The sequence below is a fragment of the Anolis carolinensis genome, chromosome 1, assembly GCF_035594765.1.
Source record: "Anolis carolinensis isolate JA03-04 chromosome 1, rAnoCar3.1.pri, whole genome shotgun sequence".
NCBI classification, from domain to species: domain Eukaryota; kingdom Metazoa; phylum Chordata; class Lepidosauria; order Squamata; family Dactyloidae; genus Anolis; species Anolis carolinensis.
In genome coordinates, this window is record NC_085841.1 from 312,466,314 (window position 1) to 312,486,356 (window position 20,043).

General features: G+C 41.9%; 1 protein-coding gene across 2 annotated transcripts in view; it reads right to left on the minus strand.

Annotated features, from left to right (window-relative positions):
- Window positions 1-10,128, minus strand: part of LOC100563580 (transmembrane protein 151B) — a 30,397-nt gene extending 20,269 nt beyond the window's left edge. For both annotated transcript variants that reach the window (XM_008104350.3, XM_003214579.4), the window contains exon 1: window positions 9,394-10,128. In XM_008104350.3, coding sequence (XP_008102557.1) covers window positions 9,394-9,516 — 123 coding nt within the window. In that variant the 5' untranslated portion in view covers window positions 9,517-10,128. The remainder of the gene's footprint in view (window positions 1-9,393) is intronic.
- Between the last annotated feature and the right edge of the window lie 9,915 nt (window positions 10,129-20,043).

Consider the following 20,043-nt stretch of genomic DNA (forward strand, 5'->3'; position numbering starts at 1 on the left):
AGAGGTATATTTGAGCACTATTACTATGTCTTTTCCTTGAGTGATGAAAGGAAAGCTATTAATTTTCACCCATACTTTGAAACATTTTGCATAGGCTAACTAACAGGCCATCAATGGCAAACACTTCACTGCAGACAGATATGAAATAATGGTAATGACACAAGAAATTATGAACGAAGTGGAACAATTTACAAGCACTACAATCAGAGAGAGGGGAAAAATCAGTTCTTGTTCAGAAATAGAAACCTAGAATGTATCAGCTTCAAAAATGCAATCAAGATATTGCCATTATTAGTAGAGTAATGATAAAATAAATTGGTTCTTCCACAAGACACCAAGCCATTCCTACACAGCTGCTGTCCACGCTGTTGTACCACAGGAAGTTAATGATCTCCTGCAAATTCCAATCAATTACATATGCATAGGAGCACTATCCCAGGCTTCAAATCGGGGTGGACAAAAATAATTTAATAGGGAGAGAGAAATTGATACAGGTTCAAAGACCTCTGCCAGCATGAATTTCAGGGGAGATTGTTTTGGTGATTATCAACTTCCATGTTTGCAGAACAGTGAATCTGCTTCTAATTTTTGTATCAACTTCAAAGGGTCTAAGGGGGAAAGTCTACACTGGTTGCCCAAGCTGGAGAACACCCAGACCAGCAGTCTCCATTTATGTCTGGACAGGACCTATAGCGACTGTGGTGCCATGTTGGCATCCACATAGTCCCACTGGCCTGTCATCTTGCTTTCTGTGTCCCTATTACTCTCTGCCAGCCACTGAGCTCCATGAAAGTGTCTGGCAGTTATCTGTTGTGACTATGATATCATAACAGGGCATCCGCATGACCAGCAAGGAGGGACTCCTCCTTTTTGCTGGTAGCGTGGATGCTCTGTTCTGACATCACAGATGTGATAACTCGCATGAAGCTCTGTGGCTGACATGGAGTGATGGCATTGACATGAGGGTGAGTTATCCTCTTCCCCTGTGTCGGTCACTATGGGGATAGGGGAGCTTACCATATGAAGGGAGAGAAGCGTCTTTTCCCCATTGCCAGCATGGAGTTTCCCAGAGCGTATCACATGACACAGAGCTACTTCCAGTTGGGACTCCATGCTGGCAGCATTGTGGCAGCAGAGCCCAGAGGAGTCGGGTGTACATCCAGCTCCTCATAGAAAAAAGCCAGAGGAGTTGAAGAGGAAGCAGGGGCAGACCAGGAAATGTTGTGGGAAGGAATACTACAGACCCAATGGTAGGGAACATAGTGTGACAGTTCCCTCTGCTGCTCCACGATTTCCCCTGCTGTCCCCCACTTTACAAATGGCCATCTGATAAGGTTCAGGGTGATGGCACGATGTCTGTCTGGACTGGCTATCAGGATAAATCTGACCCAATTCAGCTATCCAGACTGCCGTGAAGTTCCAGGACACCATGGAGTTTCCAGCAAAGTCAGATCAAAGCAAGAAAACCCATGATACTCACCAGGAGTTGGCATATGTTATGGGGAGAGGACAGACATTGTTGATTGTAGAGATGAGCCCACTTTTCTTTATCTATGTAGACTCCCCCTGAGATTGAGTCCCTGATTCCCCAAAGTTTAACATATGAGGTTCAAACTAAAACCCAGACCAGATTCACCACCACAGTGACATGGAAGCTGCTGGTCACCATTGGGAGATTGAGTAACACAAGTGTGCTTTAGATTTCTGGGTTATACTATATGGAAATAATTTTGTCAGTCCAGGATACATATGTTTTATTTATACTAATAGGCTGTATCTCTTTGGAGCATGTAGTTGGCCTACAGGTCCACTCAAATGCTTATAAAGTCCATAACAGCCACTTTCTCTGTAAAACTAGCAAAGTGGCAAGAAACAGTGTGACTGAAAAGCAATTATATGTGGAGTAACACAAGTATTTTGTGCCCTTTTTTCTTCCTCCTCTCATCTTCTGAAAATGTGCCTCTCTCCCATAATGTGTTAGGTTTCTATGGACGCAAGAGACTACAGTAAAAGGAATGTTTCCTCTCTGAATTCTCCTTCACCCTCAGAAACCTTCTTGAGAATTTTTGAAACACATATTCAACTAACAAAAAGAATTAATTGACAACTCCATTCTAAACAGTTGGAACACTAAATTTGTCTGCAAGTTGATTGGCCACTAGTCTTTGCTCCCTAGTACTGCTATTCCTAGGCAGATAAAAGGTGTCAGTACTTTAGGAATGGCAGTCTCCATTTCCCATGTCATGGGTTCAAAGCTCAAAGTGAACTTGTTTTGGTTAATTCCCAGGGGCATGAATGACATTTGCAGCCTTACCTTCCCAAATTTGCAGGGGCCACCTGACAATATAATATCACTTTAAATCAGGGTGCATGTGGAGAATGCACCCCATTTTTCCAAATGGAATAATGTTCCCAAAAGCAAAATTCCACTTAAAAGCAAGGTTTGACTTTCCACTTGCCCTCTTTCAAAGGCTGCCCACCAGATATTGTTGAACTTAACTGGGCTGACTTAGACCAATTAGAGTTATACTCCAACAACATCTGGAGGTCTCTCTATTTGAAAGAGAAATGGGATGATGGTGTTACCAGGTCTTCTTCACCCCCAAAACGTGGAACAAGAGCAGTGTATGGTAGCTAGTGAGCCCAACAAGGAGGGCACTAAGGTCTGTATACCTCCTGAAATTACCCACTCCATCCTTTTCTCCCTTCTCTATTTGATTCCTTATCTAGCAATGTCTCTTAGGATCTTTTCCATCTTTAAAGAGTATACTCCAGACATTGTGTTGAATGAGGAGCACATCAAATGGCACCCCTGCCCCAAGTCAAGGTGTTCGAATTTCTACCCGAAATAGCCAACTGGAATTGGAGGTAGAAAATCTTACTCCTATCCCTTCCTGGTAGTAAAAATACAACAAGAAACAACAAAAATCTAACCATTCCTTTCATGGGAAAAACCACAGTAATACTAAAGTAAATAACAAACAAACCCTGCCCTTTCATGCTATCTCAAGTCAACAGTCTGAGGTAGTTGCCTTGCTCTGCCCAACTGCAGGGGCAGCACTTCTCATTTGCCTTCTTTACCAGGACTTGTATCTTCTCTTTCCCAATTATCCTTGTCTGCCTTGATTTTTGTTTCCAGATACCATCAGGTCATTTTAAGTGAGACTCAAAACAGGCTTCCTTCACTTCAAACATCATTTTGGGCTTCTGGCTTACTGTTTCTTCCCTTTGTTATCTCTGCTTTCCTCCTTTTTCATGATGGTTAATAAAAATGCCATCTGGCTGATGTTTTTGGGCTATATAATCCAGCAATAGTTAATGGTAAGGAAAGTTTTGGAGATTGCAGTCCAACTGCAAACAACAGTCCACATTTCTCACTCTCTTTTCAGCCTTACTCAGCACAGCCTTACTTAGTTTTCCATCAGAATCTACATTTAGACAAGATTTAATTCATAATAGCTTTGACATTATCCTGTTGACTTGCACTGTAAACACAATTTTGGGGGTAAAAGATCACACCAACAGAACTAAATATGTAAAAGATTTGCTTTCCAGTCATAATCTACATTCAGAAATCATGAATCTGGAGACAGAGACCACATTAGAGCATGAATCCACTTTAAATCTGGTTTCTGCCTCCTGCAGAATTTTGAGGTTTGTAGTTTGATAAAGCCCAGGACCTGTCTGGCTGAGCTGTTTAAAGCCCCCTTCCGAAAGTGGATTTAAAGTGGATTCAAGTTCTAGTGTGATGAGGTCCTGAAAAGCACTGCTTTGTGTATAGGAGATAATGGTTGCTATAGGATTTAGGATTTAGTTCTATTGGGGTGATCCTTCCCCCCAAATTTTGGATTTTAAGTAGAAACCAACAGGATAATCCCAAAACTGTGGTGAAACAGATCTTTTCAGAAATATTATTGACTTTCTATTTGGGCTTAGCAATACAGCGGGGAGGACTGTTAAAGTAAAATATCCAAGGCATAACATCTAAACCAGAAATGGAGCAGTGTAAGCTAACTCAGAAGGAAGCTTTATTTAGTTCAATGGGGCTTATTTACAGGACGGTGGTCACAGGACTGCAGACCAATAGCATTTAATTGGCCATTGCCCAGAATCCAACTAATATCACCTCCCTAAATCTCATCTTCTCCAGCTAGCATGGAATTGTAATCTAATATACCCTGAGAGTACCGGGTCAGAGAATACTGAAAGAAACCTTCTGAGCACCAACATTTTGGCAGAGTAGGAGCAAGCTGAATTCTTGAAGGCAGATGTTTGGATTAAACAGCCTTTTTGCTCACTGCTGTTCAGAACAGGGACCAAGATTCATCATTCGGTTAGGAAAATACAAGCATTGGTAATCAATATTTTTAGATGCTGGACTACCAAACAACATTCCTGTGTTTTTTGTATTAGAGGAAGTACTCTTACATCATGTCCCCATAGTGGCTATGGGACATGTTCCAAGTTAATTTAAATTTTCCATTTTTCAATATTTGCAGTATCATGCCTGTGAACTTCTCCCATAGGGTTATATGTGTCCTTGGATCCTTGAAGCTATCTTTTGTTCACTTGAAAAGATTAACTAATTGGATTGTGCCGCTCCCATGTTTGTACTGAGACATAAGAGGCAACCTAAAAGCACCCCTGGATGACAGCCATTTCATTTTGCAGGCAAAATGAGTGAAATAAATAACAGGATCCAAAAAGCCATGAATAGATTTTCTTGTTGTGCTCAGGAGTTCCTGAGAATTGTATATTCTGCCTTGGCTTTGCTATTATCCCATTGCAGTAGGTTTCCTCAGAAAAACAATTCTAGAAAGCCATTCATCCTTCAGATAAAGTGTTCTCAAATGTTATTACTCCAGGTATTTGGGCCTCCGACTCCCATAGGTCCATCCTAGACACCTTCATCTATGGTGAGGCATTCTGGGAACTGAAGTCCTAAACATCAGGAAGACCAAAGAATGAAACCACTGCTTTAGACTGGACAAGGTGTCCATGCTGTTTTAGTGTGAATGTGCTGGATATGCAGACAGCATATGACACTCAGAACCTGGAAATGTGACATTTTTTCAATCCAACATTTTCAGAATTTCTCAGGCAACACAGCTACTGACCATGTTGCTTGCAGCATTATTGCATTAACAATAAATGGATGGTGTGTCTAAACTATGATATCACTACATACCACACAAGATTTATTGGATGCAAACACATCAGCCTAAATAAATAAGAATTCAACTAGATCAGTGTGCCAGACACAACTGTGCTAAACACATACACACATACCAACAAAGAAGAAGAAAAGAAAAGAAAGTTGTGGGAATAAGTAAAGCCTCTAAGCAGTACTCTTCAGTTCAGATCAGGTGTCAAAGTGTCCTGTAGGTCTTTCCACTACATTTGAATACCTAGCACCACTTGTCAAATATGCTGACAGACTTGCTAAGAAAGGACTAAGTGAAATAGACGACTGAAATTAGCCCTGCTTCTTTAGGGAGGCACTTCTTACCCTGAAAGTCTGGTCCTGATTGTTTTCTTCAAAGCTGGCAGAAGTTTCTTTGAGGCCTGCAGGGTCTTGCAAATCTCTTCAGAAGGGTTTTGAACCATGTTACATGGGGGAGAGAAGTAGTATTCCAGAGGGAAGTGCGGCGCCAGATATTGAAAACAATATGCTCAATGATATAAGGGAATTGGGTCAATAGTAAAAGAACATGAGTGTGAGCAGAAAAAAAAGGAATCATTGGAGAGAATGCCCCTGACATTAGATGTCTCTACAATAATGCACAGAGCAAGATGAGCCTGAACTCTTAACAGAAGAAGATGATTCAATAGATGTGCCTCATGATTGAAATGCAACAATTGAAACATAACTATTTCAAAGAAATAGACCAAATAGGAAATGAGATGAATATTATATGTTAAAGATGTGTATACAGTCATGTGAGATACACAACTTAGAACATGGGAAACAAATTGAAATCATTTGAGTAAAAATTAAAGCGTAGAAAAACTATAGTGGCCTCATGATGCCATTCTAAACTAAATTAATGGTTACTGGTATTTTTTTCATGTCAAGAGTGACTTGAGAAACTGAAAGTTGATTCTGGTGTGAGAGAATTGGCTGTCTGCAAGGATATTGCTCAGGGGATGCTCAGATGTTTTGATGTTTTACTACCCTTGTGGAAGGCTTCTCTCATGTCCCTGCATGGGGAGCTGGAGCTGACAGAGGGAGCTCATCCGCTTTTTCCCGGATTCAGACTCACAGCCTTCAGATCAGCAACCCAACCTTCAGGTCAGCAGTCCTGCCAGTGCGCCACCAGGGGCTCCTTTGATATTTGTAACACTCTGCCAAGAATGTAATAATCAACTGATTTCTCAGGACAGGACATAGACTGAAATCACTCATGGTTATAATGAATGTTGAGAAGTTGACCAATCCAAAGAGAGTGGCTTGAAATGTGATTAGAAGAGCAGGGTCTGGCCTTTCCCCAATTGTGATGTATGAAATATAAGTCTTGTGATAATCATATTTCAATTTGAAACCAAATTGGTGGAGAAGGTTGTGTGTTTTTGCATTTACATAGTCACATTTAGTTTCACATGTTTATTTTACTGTATCCCTCAATAATACGTGCATAGGGATTTTTATAAGGAGTATATGTGTGTGCATGTGTCTTCAAGTCACCCCTGTCAATGTATCATGACCCCATGAATTTTACAGGTTTTTCTTAGGCAAGGAATACTCAGAAATGGTTTTGCCAGTTCCATTCTCTGAAACAGAAGTTTGTAATAGCCTAAGGCTCCAGGTAATGATTGGTGGTTTCCCATCCAAGTACTAACCTGGAAGGAGCTTTGTAAACTTCCAATATCAAATAAGATATTGTGCCCTTTTCAGGTATGTACATTATCTCAATAAAGTTGGAAATAACTTGAAGGCATACAACAACAACAACAACAACAACAACAACAACAAAGTATTATTTATAGCATCTGAGTGATGTACCATTGGAAAAGCTTCATTCGTTTTTTCATATTCCCATGCAATATACCAAGCATGGACAAAGTGGAATCCTCTATACATGGTTAGATTGCAATTGCTAAAATTCTTCACCATTAATAATGTTGTGTATTGAAGCCATGCATCAGAGGTTTATTTTACATTTACAATATATTACAACCAGAATATAAACCATCAAATATGCACACTGCTTTGTTGACAAGATTTACAGTTCACAGAAAGAGACCCAAGCATATTTGCAGCATGTTTTACAATCCTGGTAGAGAACAATGATTTGCTGAAGTTCATCCAGTCAACTGCAGCACACAGTATTTTGAAAATTAAATTATCTTAATATCACCCAGGCAGCAGCAATAGCTGGGTTGCTGTGAGTTTTCTGGGCAGTATGGCCATGTTCCAGAAGCATTCTTTCCTGATGTTTCACCCATATCTATGGCAGGCATCCTCAGAGGTTGTGAGGTCTGTTGGAAACTAGGCAAGTGGGGTTTATATATCTGTGGAATGTTTATAGTGGGAGAAAGAACTTTTGTCTGCCTGAGGCAAGTGTGAATGTTGCAATGGGCCAGCTTGATTATCATTGAATAGCCTGGCAGCTTCAAAGCCTGGCTGTTTCCTGTCTGGGGGAATCATTTGTTGGGAGGTATTAACTGGCCCTGATTGTTTCTTGTCTAGAATTCCCTTGTCTTCTGAGTGTTGTTCTTTATTTACTGTCCTGATTTTAGAGTTTTTAAATACCAGTAGCCAGATTATGTTCAGTTTTATGGTTTCAAGCAGCAATAGCACTTGTGAGTGAGTATAAGTGTGTAGTGCATGTATCTTCAAGTTGTCTGCTGACTTATGGCAACCTCATGCATTTCATGGAGTTTTCTTAAGGAAGGAATACTCAGAAGTGGTTTTGCTAATTCCTTCCTCTGAAATATAGCATTTTTCAGTTTTCATTGGCAGTCTCCCATCCAATTATTAATCAAGGGCTGATCCTCTTTAGCATCCAAGATCAGATGATCTGGTGCCTTTAGGGGCCTACTAATATTCAAGTCCTCTTCAGAACTCTTTGAACCTCTGAATATGTGGTCAATATATTCAGCGCTCACTCCCAAAACAAACGTTCCAGAACCTTGGACAGCTCTGGAGTTCAGAATTGGGAGACTCCCTTGCCTTTGGCTTCCTGGTGGATTAATTCCACCAAACTGTTGGGTGATATTAAGGAACACACACACAGAGTGACTGCTCCAGCTAGACTAATAACAGCTTCCGTGTCTCTTCTCCTTCCTTCCTTTCCTACTTCCCTCCCTTCCTCCCCCCCCCCCCCCACTCTGAAAACAGAAATTCCAGACATGAAAGAATCAGGGCCAGCTAACACAAAGGATTCTCCCAGGCAGGAATCAGCCAGGCCTTGAAGCTACAAGGCTTTTCAATGCTAATCAAGGTGATTAATTGCAACATTCACACTTACCTCCAGCAGACAAGAGTTCTTTCTCCCACCCTGGACCTTCCACAGATATATAAACCTCCCTTGCCTAGTTTCCAATATAACTCACAACCTCTGAGGATGCCTGCCTTGGATGTGGGTGAAACGTTAGGAGAGAATGCTTCTAGAACATGTAGAAACTCACAGTAGCCCCAAAACAAGCATGCTTCCATCTCCTGCTTCCATCATTTGATGTGACTTATTTTGCATCATGCCCCTGTTTCAAAGAGTCATTTTGGGTGGCTAGGAAAGTTTGTGTATAAAAACACAACAGTGGAGTCATCCTTGCTTCATCGCCTTTCTCCACCGTTGGTCCTCCGGGTCAAGTGTGTGTTTTGGACTTCAGCTCCCAGGATTCCTGGCAGTTAGCCAAGATGGCTGGGGATTTTGGAAGTCCAAGTCCCAAACACCTGGAGGACTAAAGGTTGGGAACCATGGCCTTTGGGCCACACTTATATCTTGTAGATCTCTCTCTCTCTCCATCTCATTTGTCTGCCTGTCTTCTAACTCCAAGATGTGTGGATGCATTTAGTATAGGCATGGGCAAAGTTGGGCCCTCGGGGTGTTTTGGACTTCAACTCCCACCATTCCTCACAGCCTCAGGCCCTTTCCTTTCCCCTCCCCAGCTTAAGCGGCTGAGGGGGGAAAGGAAAGGGCCTGAGGCTGTGAGGAATGGTGGGAGTTGAAGTCCAAAACACCCCGAGGGCTCAAGTTTGTCCATGCCCGATTTAGTGAGTGAGAGAGAGAAGGAGGGCGAGAGATGGATGTTTCTAATCTTACCCCCTGGTTCTATAAAGGCACTTCAGTTGCTCCCATTTCCAGCGTCCCATCAGCACACAGGCACGCACACAAAACACACACCGCCATGGACTGCATCCCAGGCTCTCCTTTGCCCTTGGCGTCTCACCTCCTCTCCAGCATCAGGAGCTGCAGTTCCTTCTTGTTCTTCTTCTTCATCTTCTGCTGCTGTTTCTTCTGGCGGATTGGCCTCGGTTTCAGCGGCGGGGTCGGGTCCCCCCTCCGAAGCCATCCCTGGCCATCCCAGACCCGGCAGCCCACGCCTTGGGGTCAAAGCCGGAGCCCGAAGGACCCAAGGAAGTTTCTCCGCCCCAGAGAGGGACGTGGGGCGAACATCTCCCTGACTCTTCCTGCGGCTTCGCTCCTTGGCGGGATGTGCTGTGCTCCACCGAGAGGACGCGCTCGGCTTCTCCAGGTGCAGTGTGATCCGCAAACAACCCGGATCGTGTCTTGGCGAGCCCCCAAAGCCAGATGCTGTCCCTTAGGGGCTAGGAGGGGGATCCTGGAGAGGTGTGGGGCTCTTTTGGTCAACGCTTGGACCCCTTTCTCTCGCAGCCTCTTCCCCCACCGGCCGCCGCCGCCGCCTCTGTCAACAAAAGCCGCTGCCTCCGCGCCGTTGCAGTCCCCAACTCTCTGCAGTGGAATTAGTTAGCTGCCAACTTCGCGCTTCCCTTCCCTGGCTTCTTCTTATTTTTTTTCTCTCTTGGAAGGAAGAGAGGACAGATCTACCCGGTTGTGTGCGTGATACTCTCCTGCTGCGGTTTCTTCTTGGGAACATGAGCAGGTTATTCGAGGGTATGTCCTGTGCCAGCGGGTGCCAATCCCAGCCCTGGCAGAGAGAAACCCAGAGGCTCTTCCCAGGGTCCACCTGGAAATCCTCTTGCACCAGGCGACAGACAACATCCCTGAAATCCCAGAGACTTTTCTTGAGTCTTGACACATTATTATTCCTATTATTATTATTATGACACAGCAAACAAGATAGATATGCTGGATTTCATATCACAAAATCACAAGTCGAACACTTCCCAAGTGTCTAGGACTGTGTGATGTATTTTCGGATGATGCGCGCAGATCCCAGTAGGGTGGCCTTTTGCAGTTGGTAGATCGTAATTTTGTCAATGTCTATTGTTTCCAAATGCCGGCTGAGATCTTTTGGCATGGCACCCAGTGTGCCGATCACCACCGGGACCACCTGCACTCGTTTCTGCCAGAGTCTTTGAAGTTCAATCTTGAGGTCCTGATAGCGGCTGAGTTTTTCCTGTTGTTTTTCGTCAATGCGACTGTCACCTGGGATGGCGACATTAATGATCCAAACCTTTTTCTTTTCCAGAACTGTGATGTCTGGTGTGTTGTGTTCCAGAACTTTGTCAGTCTGGATTCGGAAGTCCCACAGTATCTTTGCATGTTCATTTTCCAATACTTTTGCAGGTTTGTGATCCCACCAGTTCTTTGCTGCTGGGAGGTGGTACTTGAGGCATAAGTTCCAATGAATCATTTGGACCATGTAGTTGTGCCTCTGTTTGTAGTCTGTCTGTGCAATTTTCTTACAGCAGCTGAGGAGATGATCAATGGTTTCATCGGTTTCCTTGCACACTCTGCATTTTGGGTCATCAGCTGATTTTTCGATCTTGGCCTTAAATTATTATTATTATTATTATTATTATTATTATTATTATTGTTATTGTTATTATTGACACAAAGACAGAGTATGACACAGTAAGCGAGATGTACAGCAGAGTCTCACTTATCCAAGACTCACTTATCCAAGGTTCTGGATTATCCAAGGCATTTTTGTAGTCAATGTTTTCAATATATCGTGATATTTTGGTGCTAAATTCGTAAATACAGTAATTACAACATAACATTACTGCCTATTGAACTACTTTTTCTATCAAATTTGTTGTATAACATGATGTTTTGGTGCTTAATTTGTAAAATCATAACCTAATTTGATGTTTAATAGGCTTTTCCTTAATCCCTCCTTATTATCCAAGATATTCGCTTATCCAAGGTTCTGCCGGCCCGTTTAGCTTGGATAAATGAGACTCTACTGTATATGCTCTATTTCGTATCATAGAATCACAAGTCGAACACTTCCCAAATACTTAGGACTGTGTGATGTATTTTCGGATGATGCACGCATATCCCAGTAAGGTGGCCCTTTGCAGTTGACAGATCATAATTTTGTCAATGTTTATAGTTTTCAAATGCCGGCTGAGATCGTTTGCCAGGGCACCAATTACCACTGGGACCACCTGTACTGGTTTATGCCAGAGCCTTTGCCTTTATTATTATTATTATTATTATTATTATTATTATTATTATTATTATTATTAGCCTGGGGACCCGACGTTGCTTGGGTTATTTGAAAAGGTCATTTTTAATTGTACAAAATGCATACGGTTGTGAATTAACTACAACTGACATCATGTCAGAAATGATGGGGTTCAGTATGCTTTCTGGCTGCAGGGTGAACTACAACTCCCACTATGGTGCGTCAGTCCCCTCAATCCCCTCCAGTAGGTTGAGTTAGTCATGGGGGTTCTGTGTGCCAAGTTTGAACCAGATCCATCATTGGTGGAGGTCACCGTTTCTCTGGTTGTGGGTGAACTACAACTCCCAGAAAGGAAGGTCAGTTTCCCCCAAACTCCTACAGTAATCAAATCTCAGCATATCAGGTATGTGTGCCAAGTGTGGTCCAGATCCATTGGTTTTGGGTTCACAGTGCTCTCTGGATGTAGGTGAACTACAACTCCCCCAAATCAAGGTGAATTTCCCCCAAAGACCTCCAGTATTTTTTGCTGGTCATGTGTGCCAAGTTTGGCCCAATTCCATATTTAGTGAAGTTTGGAGTGCTCACTGATGGCAGGTGAACTATAAATTTCAGTACCTACAACTCCAAAATGTCCAGGCCAATTCCCTTCAAAACCCACCAGTATTCAAATGTGGGCATATTGGGTATACATGCCAAGTTTGGTCCAGATCCATCACGGTTTGAGTTCATAGTGCGCTCTGGATGTAGGTGAACTACAATTCCTATAAATCCCTCCAAAGACCTCCAGTATTTTTTGTGCTCATGGGGGTTCTGTGTGCCAAGTGAGTTCCAGGTCCATTGTTGGTGGAGTTTAGAGTGCCCTTAGATTGCAGGTGAACTATACATCCCAGTACCTACAACTCCTATAAATCATGGTGAATTCTCCCCAAACCTCTCTAGTATGTTCAGTTGCTGATCAATTCCTTTGTTTGTTGTGTGCTATAGAAAAGGATAGGAAATGGTTAAGGGAGAGGCAATGGATGGGGTCATGCAAATTCCACATCAATGGAGAGATTAAGAAACACTAGGGTGTTTATGGTGGAGGAAAACAGAAAATCCAGAATGAAATTGTCCCAGTATGACAGCCTTCACTTGGGTTGGGGACAGTCTTGTGTTTGTGGAGGACACTGGCAGGGGTTGTACATGTTCACAGTGCTCACTATAACCTGCAATGTCATTGGAGCGAAAGGCCATTGGTGTCTCCTGAGTAGTGGGAGCTATAGCTATTTGTGGAAGTGGGAGACTGTCTGTGTAAGTGGACACATATACACATATTTCCATTTTTATTATGTGTATAGATTATTAGGAACAGGAAAACTGTTCTTGCCTGTTCTGTCCAGGGACTCAGTTGCCCTCCACGATGTTTTTGTTGTTGTTGGGTGTTTCAAGTCATTCCAGACTTATGGCGATCCTATCACAGGGTTTTCTTTGCAAGATTTGTTCAAAGAGGGCTTGCCTTTGCCTTCCTCTGAGGCTGAGAGAGTGTGACTTACCCAAGGTCACCCAATGGGTTCCCATGGCTCAGAAGGATTTTGATCCCTGGTCTCCAGAGTCTTGAGGTGCACCTACAATGTCAAATTACGGTAGTTTGATACCACTTTAACCACCATGGTTCAATGCTATGGAACAGTAGAGTTGCAGTTTCACCAGGTCTTTAGCCTTCTTTGCCAAAGAGGTTAGTATCTTACCAACTATGAATCCATAGCATTGAGCCATGGCAGTGGAACTGTATAATTAATGCAGTTTGATATCACTTTAACTGTCTTGGTGCAATGATATGGAATCACGGTATTTGTAGTTAGTAAAACACCAGTCTCTTTGGCAGAGAAGGCTGCAGGACTGGTGAAACTACAACTCTGTGGTTCCATAGCATTGAACCATGGCAGTTAAAGTACTATCAAACTTCATTAATATACTATAGGAGATGTAGTTTTAGAAACTGCCCCCCCTCCCAATTTATAATGTATGAGACTAGAAGATAAGACTGGTATTTGGCAGTTGCCCAGCACTTGACACCTGGAGACATAGCTACTTCAGTTGTTTACTTGCTTTCTACTATGAGCAAATACAGTAAGTGAAAGTGAGCCATAGGTGAGAAAAGACAAAATTTTATAACCAATTAAAAGTATGCTCTTTCAATCCGCTGTAAAGAGATAAAAGGCTGCACCCCAGCGGGGAGGTGGCGGCAGTTCTTTGTGCATTGTGCCAACTGTTCAACATTTGCTGGCTGGCAAATAAAGATTTCTTCATGGACCCAACTCATCCATGTCATCCGTCTCCGCACTGCCCTTTTGGAGAAGGGGAAGAGGATTTCTTGAGTTTTCCCCTTCAGTACAGTGTAGATCAGACATTGGCAAACCTTTTTGCCTTGGGGCAGCATTGTGGGCCTGACTGAGAGGGCTGGGCACGCACTGGCTGAGATGAGTTCGAGAGGGAGAGGGCTGTGAGAGGGTGGGGCTGGGAGGGGGTAGGGCAGGGTCTGGGTCATCCTCAGGTTGTCCTCCTGGCATAAGGATGGGGCTTCTCACCCCATCCTTATGCCAGGAGGGAAATGCAACATGCGGTGACTGCCCCAATCATCCTCCCCGATTCTTCTCTTGTGATCTTTGGGCTGTCCTCTCGGCATTATGCCAGGAGGACGAGATACGTAATGGCAGAGAGCACTCTGGAGCACTCTCTCTGTTGGAGAGTTGTCCCTGGTCAAGTGCTCCCTGGTTAAAAAAAGGTTGGGAACCACTGTTATAGACAAAGTACAGGGTGGAATTATTTTGTTACCCATCCACCACACTATCATTAGTTGAGCTAATCCAATTAAAGTTTAAACTGAGGGGATGGAGGGTAGTCATATAATATTGAGTCAATACAATTGTATTGATTGGGAAGAAATTTGACATTTTTTTTCATCATCTACTTATGTATTTAGTTGTGACAATATAAAAAGCAATTAGTGCCACAGTAGTTACTGCTTGAAATTTGCCGGAAATGGAAGTCCATCTTGCTTGATGGAAATTCTCTGGAATGCCTCAATATTAAACTGAACACATGATGTAAAACAAGGATATAACACAAAATTCTTGTCAAATGCTTTGCTGAAATAAAAATATAATGCTTTTTTAACTTCATTTATTTAATTTACTATTTTATTTTATTTATTCTTTATGGACCAAAAAGACTAAAAAATAAGTACCAAGAAAATAACACACAGTGATATTTAGGGATAGAAAGAAAGAGAGAATGGCAGTCAGTGAACCCCATACTATGCTGTGGTGTTTCTACTTTGAGTTTTAGACTAGCCTTTAAAGGTCCTATCTCTGATATTGAAATCTATCCCCTCAAACATTTCAATACTTTGGATCGCTTCTTTAAAATCTGGAATAAAGCCTAGAGATAATTCATCACATCCCTGACATCAAAGCTACTAACAATTACAAGGAGATATTTCTATAGACACAGAGGAACTGTCCAGAGGATGTCCAGAGAAATAAAAGGGGCAGAGGAAGAATTGAATCTTGAGCAAATCTGACTAGAAGTAGAGGTCTGCTCTGAAACTCCTATTAAAGAGTGAGATGATGAGCAATTATGGCATGATTTACTGAGGGGGATTTTCAAGACTGAAGATTAAGAACTCAGCATTTCCAGGGAGTAAAACATTGTAAGACAGCTTGGGACAATGAGTGTGGTATTAGTTTGAGCATTGGACCAAGGGTACATCTACACCAGGAATGGGCAAACTAATGCCTGGGGGCTGGATGCCGCCCCTTGGGCGCTAACCTCAGGCCCTCCTCATTTTCCCTGTCGTATTGGCATAAGGACATGGTGGCCCACCGCATCCTTATGCAAAAAGGATGAGGGGGGATGCACACAGCAGCTGAGAGCCCTCTGGAGTACTCTCAGCCATCGCATGTCTTGCCCTCCTCCCAGCATAAGAACGGCGTGAGTGGCGCCATACATTTGTTGAAAGGACAGCCCGAGGAAGGCACGTAGGCATGGGCAAAGTTGGACCCTCCAAGTCACTCTTCTTGCAACGATGTGGCTGTGGACCATCTTTTAGTTCTTGGGGACCACTGGTGGTCCATGGACCACGGGTTGGGAACAACTAGTCTATAAGAACACCTTCTCATTTTTTTTAAACGTCACAGGTTCACTTGCTTAAGTCCAATACCAAGTCCTTGAGTCTTGAAGATTTATGCATGTGCAATATGACAAATTACACATGTCATCTGAGAATGATGTATTTATTGGTTCTAATATGAAAGTAACATTAAAACATTCCTAAGTGCAATAAGAATAATGAGAAAACAAATGCAATAACTCTTTAATAGGAAAGATTAAAGTATCGGATCACCTTTTGTTTTATAGATTACAACATGGCTCATCTAAATGAAAGTCGGCTTTAGAATCACAAAGGACACAAGGCTGTCCTAAAACAAACACTCGCTTTCAAAATCAATGCTAAGAAGTAATTTTGGGGTTCCATCAGCAGAGAGGGACAGTGTCACCGGCATTAGCTGCCTAGGACACCTCTCTCTCCCCATAAGCTTTTTTCCTATTCTAATACACATTAATTATGTATTTCATGCTAAATATGTGATAAATGCTTCACATGCAGGCATATCCCACTTGGCTGCCCATTGCTAATTTTACCTCTGAAGAGCTTAACATCAGAGGCAGGCAGTTTTTCTCATGGGCAGCAAGTCAGGATATGGAATTACATTTCTTGAAGCCAGTGCGGACTGTTATCAGCTACAGCTATTTTAAGACCATAGCTGACAACTTAAAGGGGGGAAATCATTCAATTTGTGATTACAAGACTTCCTGAGAGAACTTCTCTACATTTTTCACTTTAGTTGATGGGCAGATGATCAAAGGGTAAGGTCCTATGCTAAGTTGAACATAGCCCCTGAAGTACTTTAATCTCGCCTTTTACCTGTGAAGAGTAACTTACTAAAAGCTCTTCTTCCACACTAAGCTTTACAGTAATTCTTAAATTGTTCAGGTTCTTTTGCCTCAAATTTGCAGGGGAATTTGTGGATGAAACACCCTGGAAAAATACTTTCTCTGTTCCTAGAACCCAAACTTCTCTTTGCCCTGAGGGTAGAGAACAGTTTTATTATCTGGACATATGGAAAGGAATCACTTCAGAAGTTACACCAGAATTTCAACAGCTTTCATCCTAACACCAACCTCAACCCAAAAGAGCTCTCACAACAGGTTTACTTTCATGACACCACTATGCAACAACATAGTGGAAGGTAAACTCCACATTATATCAAAAACCCACTGATTGCTGTGCACACTTACATGTATCCAGCCTAGGAAAACACCATTAAATATATTGTCTAAACTGCAGGCATCTTCAAATTGCGGCCTCCAGCTGTTTGGGTTTCCAACACCCAGAAGTTTGTTCAATGGTCAGGAATTCTGGCAGTTGGAGGCCCAAACAGCTGGAGGGCCATAGTTTGGGGGTGCCTGGTCTATAGCCACGTTCTCTGACACAACAGCATTTGCTTGAATCTGAGAGACAGGGAATCAAAATGCATCACTAGAGCTGGCTTTCTTCAGACAACAATGTTTATTTAATATTTACTCAATTACATGAAAAAACAAACCAACCAGTCAAGACTGATATATAGAAATAATGTATAACAAGACAACTCCAAAATAGAAAATGATAAAATATCACAACTGGAATCTTTTAAATCCATCCTCGATCGACTGCTACTCGTTCCAGACAACACTGCTCCAATTTCACAGGCTTCTGGTGGGAGACCTATACTTGCTTCCTTCCCCCAAACTATTTATTTAAACATAACATAGACAGAAACGTATGATAACACCCTACCATAAACACAGATTTACTGTGGCAACCCCACAATGGATTCTAATAATGTCACCCAAAATATCAGGGATACATTTGTTTGTTCATCATCTAATGTCTTCAGTGCAGTCTACTGCCATCATTTGTCTTCTGCACTTCACATAGTACAAACAGAACACTCTGTATGTTGTATATGAAACTTAAAATGAATTTAATGTTTAGATATAGGTCCTTTCTCCATTATGTATATGCAAGTATTCTAAGACTCAGAAAAACCCAACATTCAGAACACTTCTGGTCCCAAGCATTTCAGAGAAGGGAAATTCAATATGTATTTGTATTATTCTTTCCTTCCTCTGTGCATGTATTTGTATGACAAGTTGCATGTTTTTGGCAAGGCTTTTAAAAATTGTTCTGCCTGTAAAGTACCATGTACATTGATGTTGCTATATTATTATTGTATTATTATTGCTAGTGATGTTGTTGTTGTTGTTGTTGTTGTTGTTGTTATTATTATTATTATTATTATTATTATTATTGGTGCTGTTGCTGCCATTGCCTAGGAACTAATCACAGCCAACCAGTCAAAATATATAAACCATAAAAAAGAGCACAGCTGCAAGAGTAAATCTCCTAATTACACCATAAGGGATATTCCTCAAAACTAATTAGAGAAAAGGGTTACATTCTCCAAGAGCAGATTTTCCAAGTCTGCTCTGGTCCAGAGTAGTCCCTCCAGCTGATATCATTGGCATTTAAAAAAACACTCTGTTAATAAAAAAATATGATATATCTAAAGTGACTGTGAGTTGGCAGTTTGATGTGTTAGACATCCATATAACTTTCTTGATCTGACTTGTGCATTCAGCCCTTTCCCCTCATATTTTCCTGAAACGGTTTCTAAAAAAAAAGTCAGGGACAAATTACACTGATATAGGTCCAAGAGCCAATTCAGTTTTGACCCAGCTACGTTGGGGAGGGGCTCAATTTAATACAAGGAGGGAAAACCATTTTAATCTATGAGCAAAATTTAATTTCAGAGAAGCAGGGACGGGGAATGAGGCAGAGAACTAAAGGCAAAAGAATGTAAAGGTAAAGGTTTCCCTTTGACATTAAGTCTAGCCGTGTCCGACTCTGCGGGTTGGTGCTCATCTCCATTTCTAAGCTGAAGAGCCGGCATTGTCCATAGATGTCTCCAAAGTCATGGGTGCAGCATGACTGCATGGAGTGTCATTACCTTCCCACCGGACCAGTACCTATTGATCTACTCACACTTGCATGTTTTCTGCTAGGTTGGCAGAAGCTGGGGCTAACAGAAGGAGCTCATCCTGCTCCCCGGATTCGAACCACGAACCTTTCAGTTAGCAAGTTTAGCAGCTCAGTGGTTTAACCCACTGTGCCACCAGAGATGTAGTTTTAGCTTAATTATTAGTAACAGCGAGTAAGCCTTAGGGCAGTGGTTCCCACTTTTTAGTCCTCCAGATATTTTGGACCCAGAATTCCCAACAGTTGACCAAGCTAGCTGGGATTTCTGGGATTTAAAGTCTCAAATACCTGGAGGAACAAAGACTGCAAACCACTGCCTTAAAAGATGAATCTCAGCATTTAGAAAAGAGAAAATGGGAAATAACTAAACAACAGCAATAATGGAAAAAAGTGTGTGGCATGGTTGGATTCTAACTCCGGGTGGTGGTGGTGGTGGGGTATATATTTGATTGTAAGATCAGAGGTTTCCCAATCTTTGCTTAATGTGTGGCAGATCTTAGTCCTTGGATTGATAAGAGGGCCCACTCAAAATAACACATGGCAGTACAAAATTAACATGTTAACACGAGGAGCAATTTTGTAAACCTGGGATTTCAAATCTATCTTTTCACAGCTGATTGATTTTTCTTCAATCCATTTCATAGCTCACCTTGTCTCCCTGATAACTTGTTCTCAGCTTAAAAAGCTAACTGAGTTTTTATGGTATCATCATCCCTGCTGCCTCTTTTGAAGCTGACATTACTTTCTCTCCTGTCACTCAAACTCAGTATGAAGATCTTTGCTCTTTCTTAACTCTGGCAATTGGAAAGCGCCCAGATTCTTCTGCTTCACTTTCTCTTCATCTGTCTTCTCTGAATGCTGCAAAAATGCAATTAGACATTCAGCGGCATTTGAATTAATTGGTTTAACTTCAACAGGACCATAGATGTAGAGGTATTGAATTGTCTTCAATGCCAGCGTCTCACTGGAAGATTGAATCCTAACTAAATCTGTCCTTTTTAAACAACTTGGAGAAATGACAGTTTTTTTTATAACTTCCTAAATTACAAGCAAACATAGAGCTTTTCTTGATAGCTATGCACATATCTTGCAGGCAGGTAAGTCTGGCACCAGCTTTGCTTTCTTCTAGGCACTAAGAAAACATTTTTTTAAAATTTATTCAGGCATTTAAAAATATCTGGGCTGTCTTAAATATTCAGCAGCAATTTCTTATGCTGACATCCCTTTGCATATTGGCTGGATGTTTGTGCATCTTTCACATGACGTCATCTTCAACGTGCTTATGGGCTGAAATCAAACTGGCTGTCATATAGGTTTCTTTCTTGAAGAAAATTACATTTCACCTTCAAAGTCTTGAT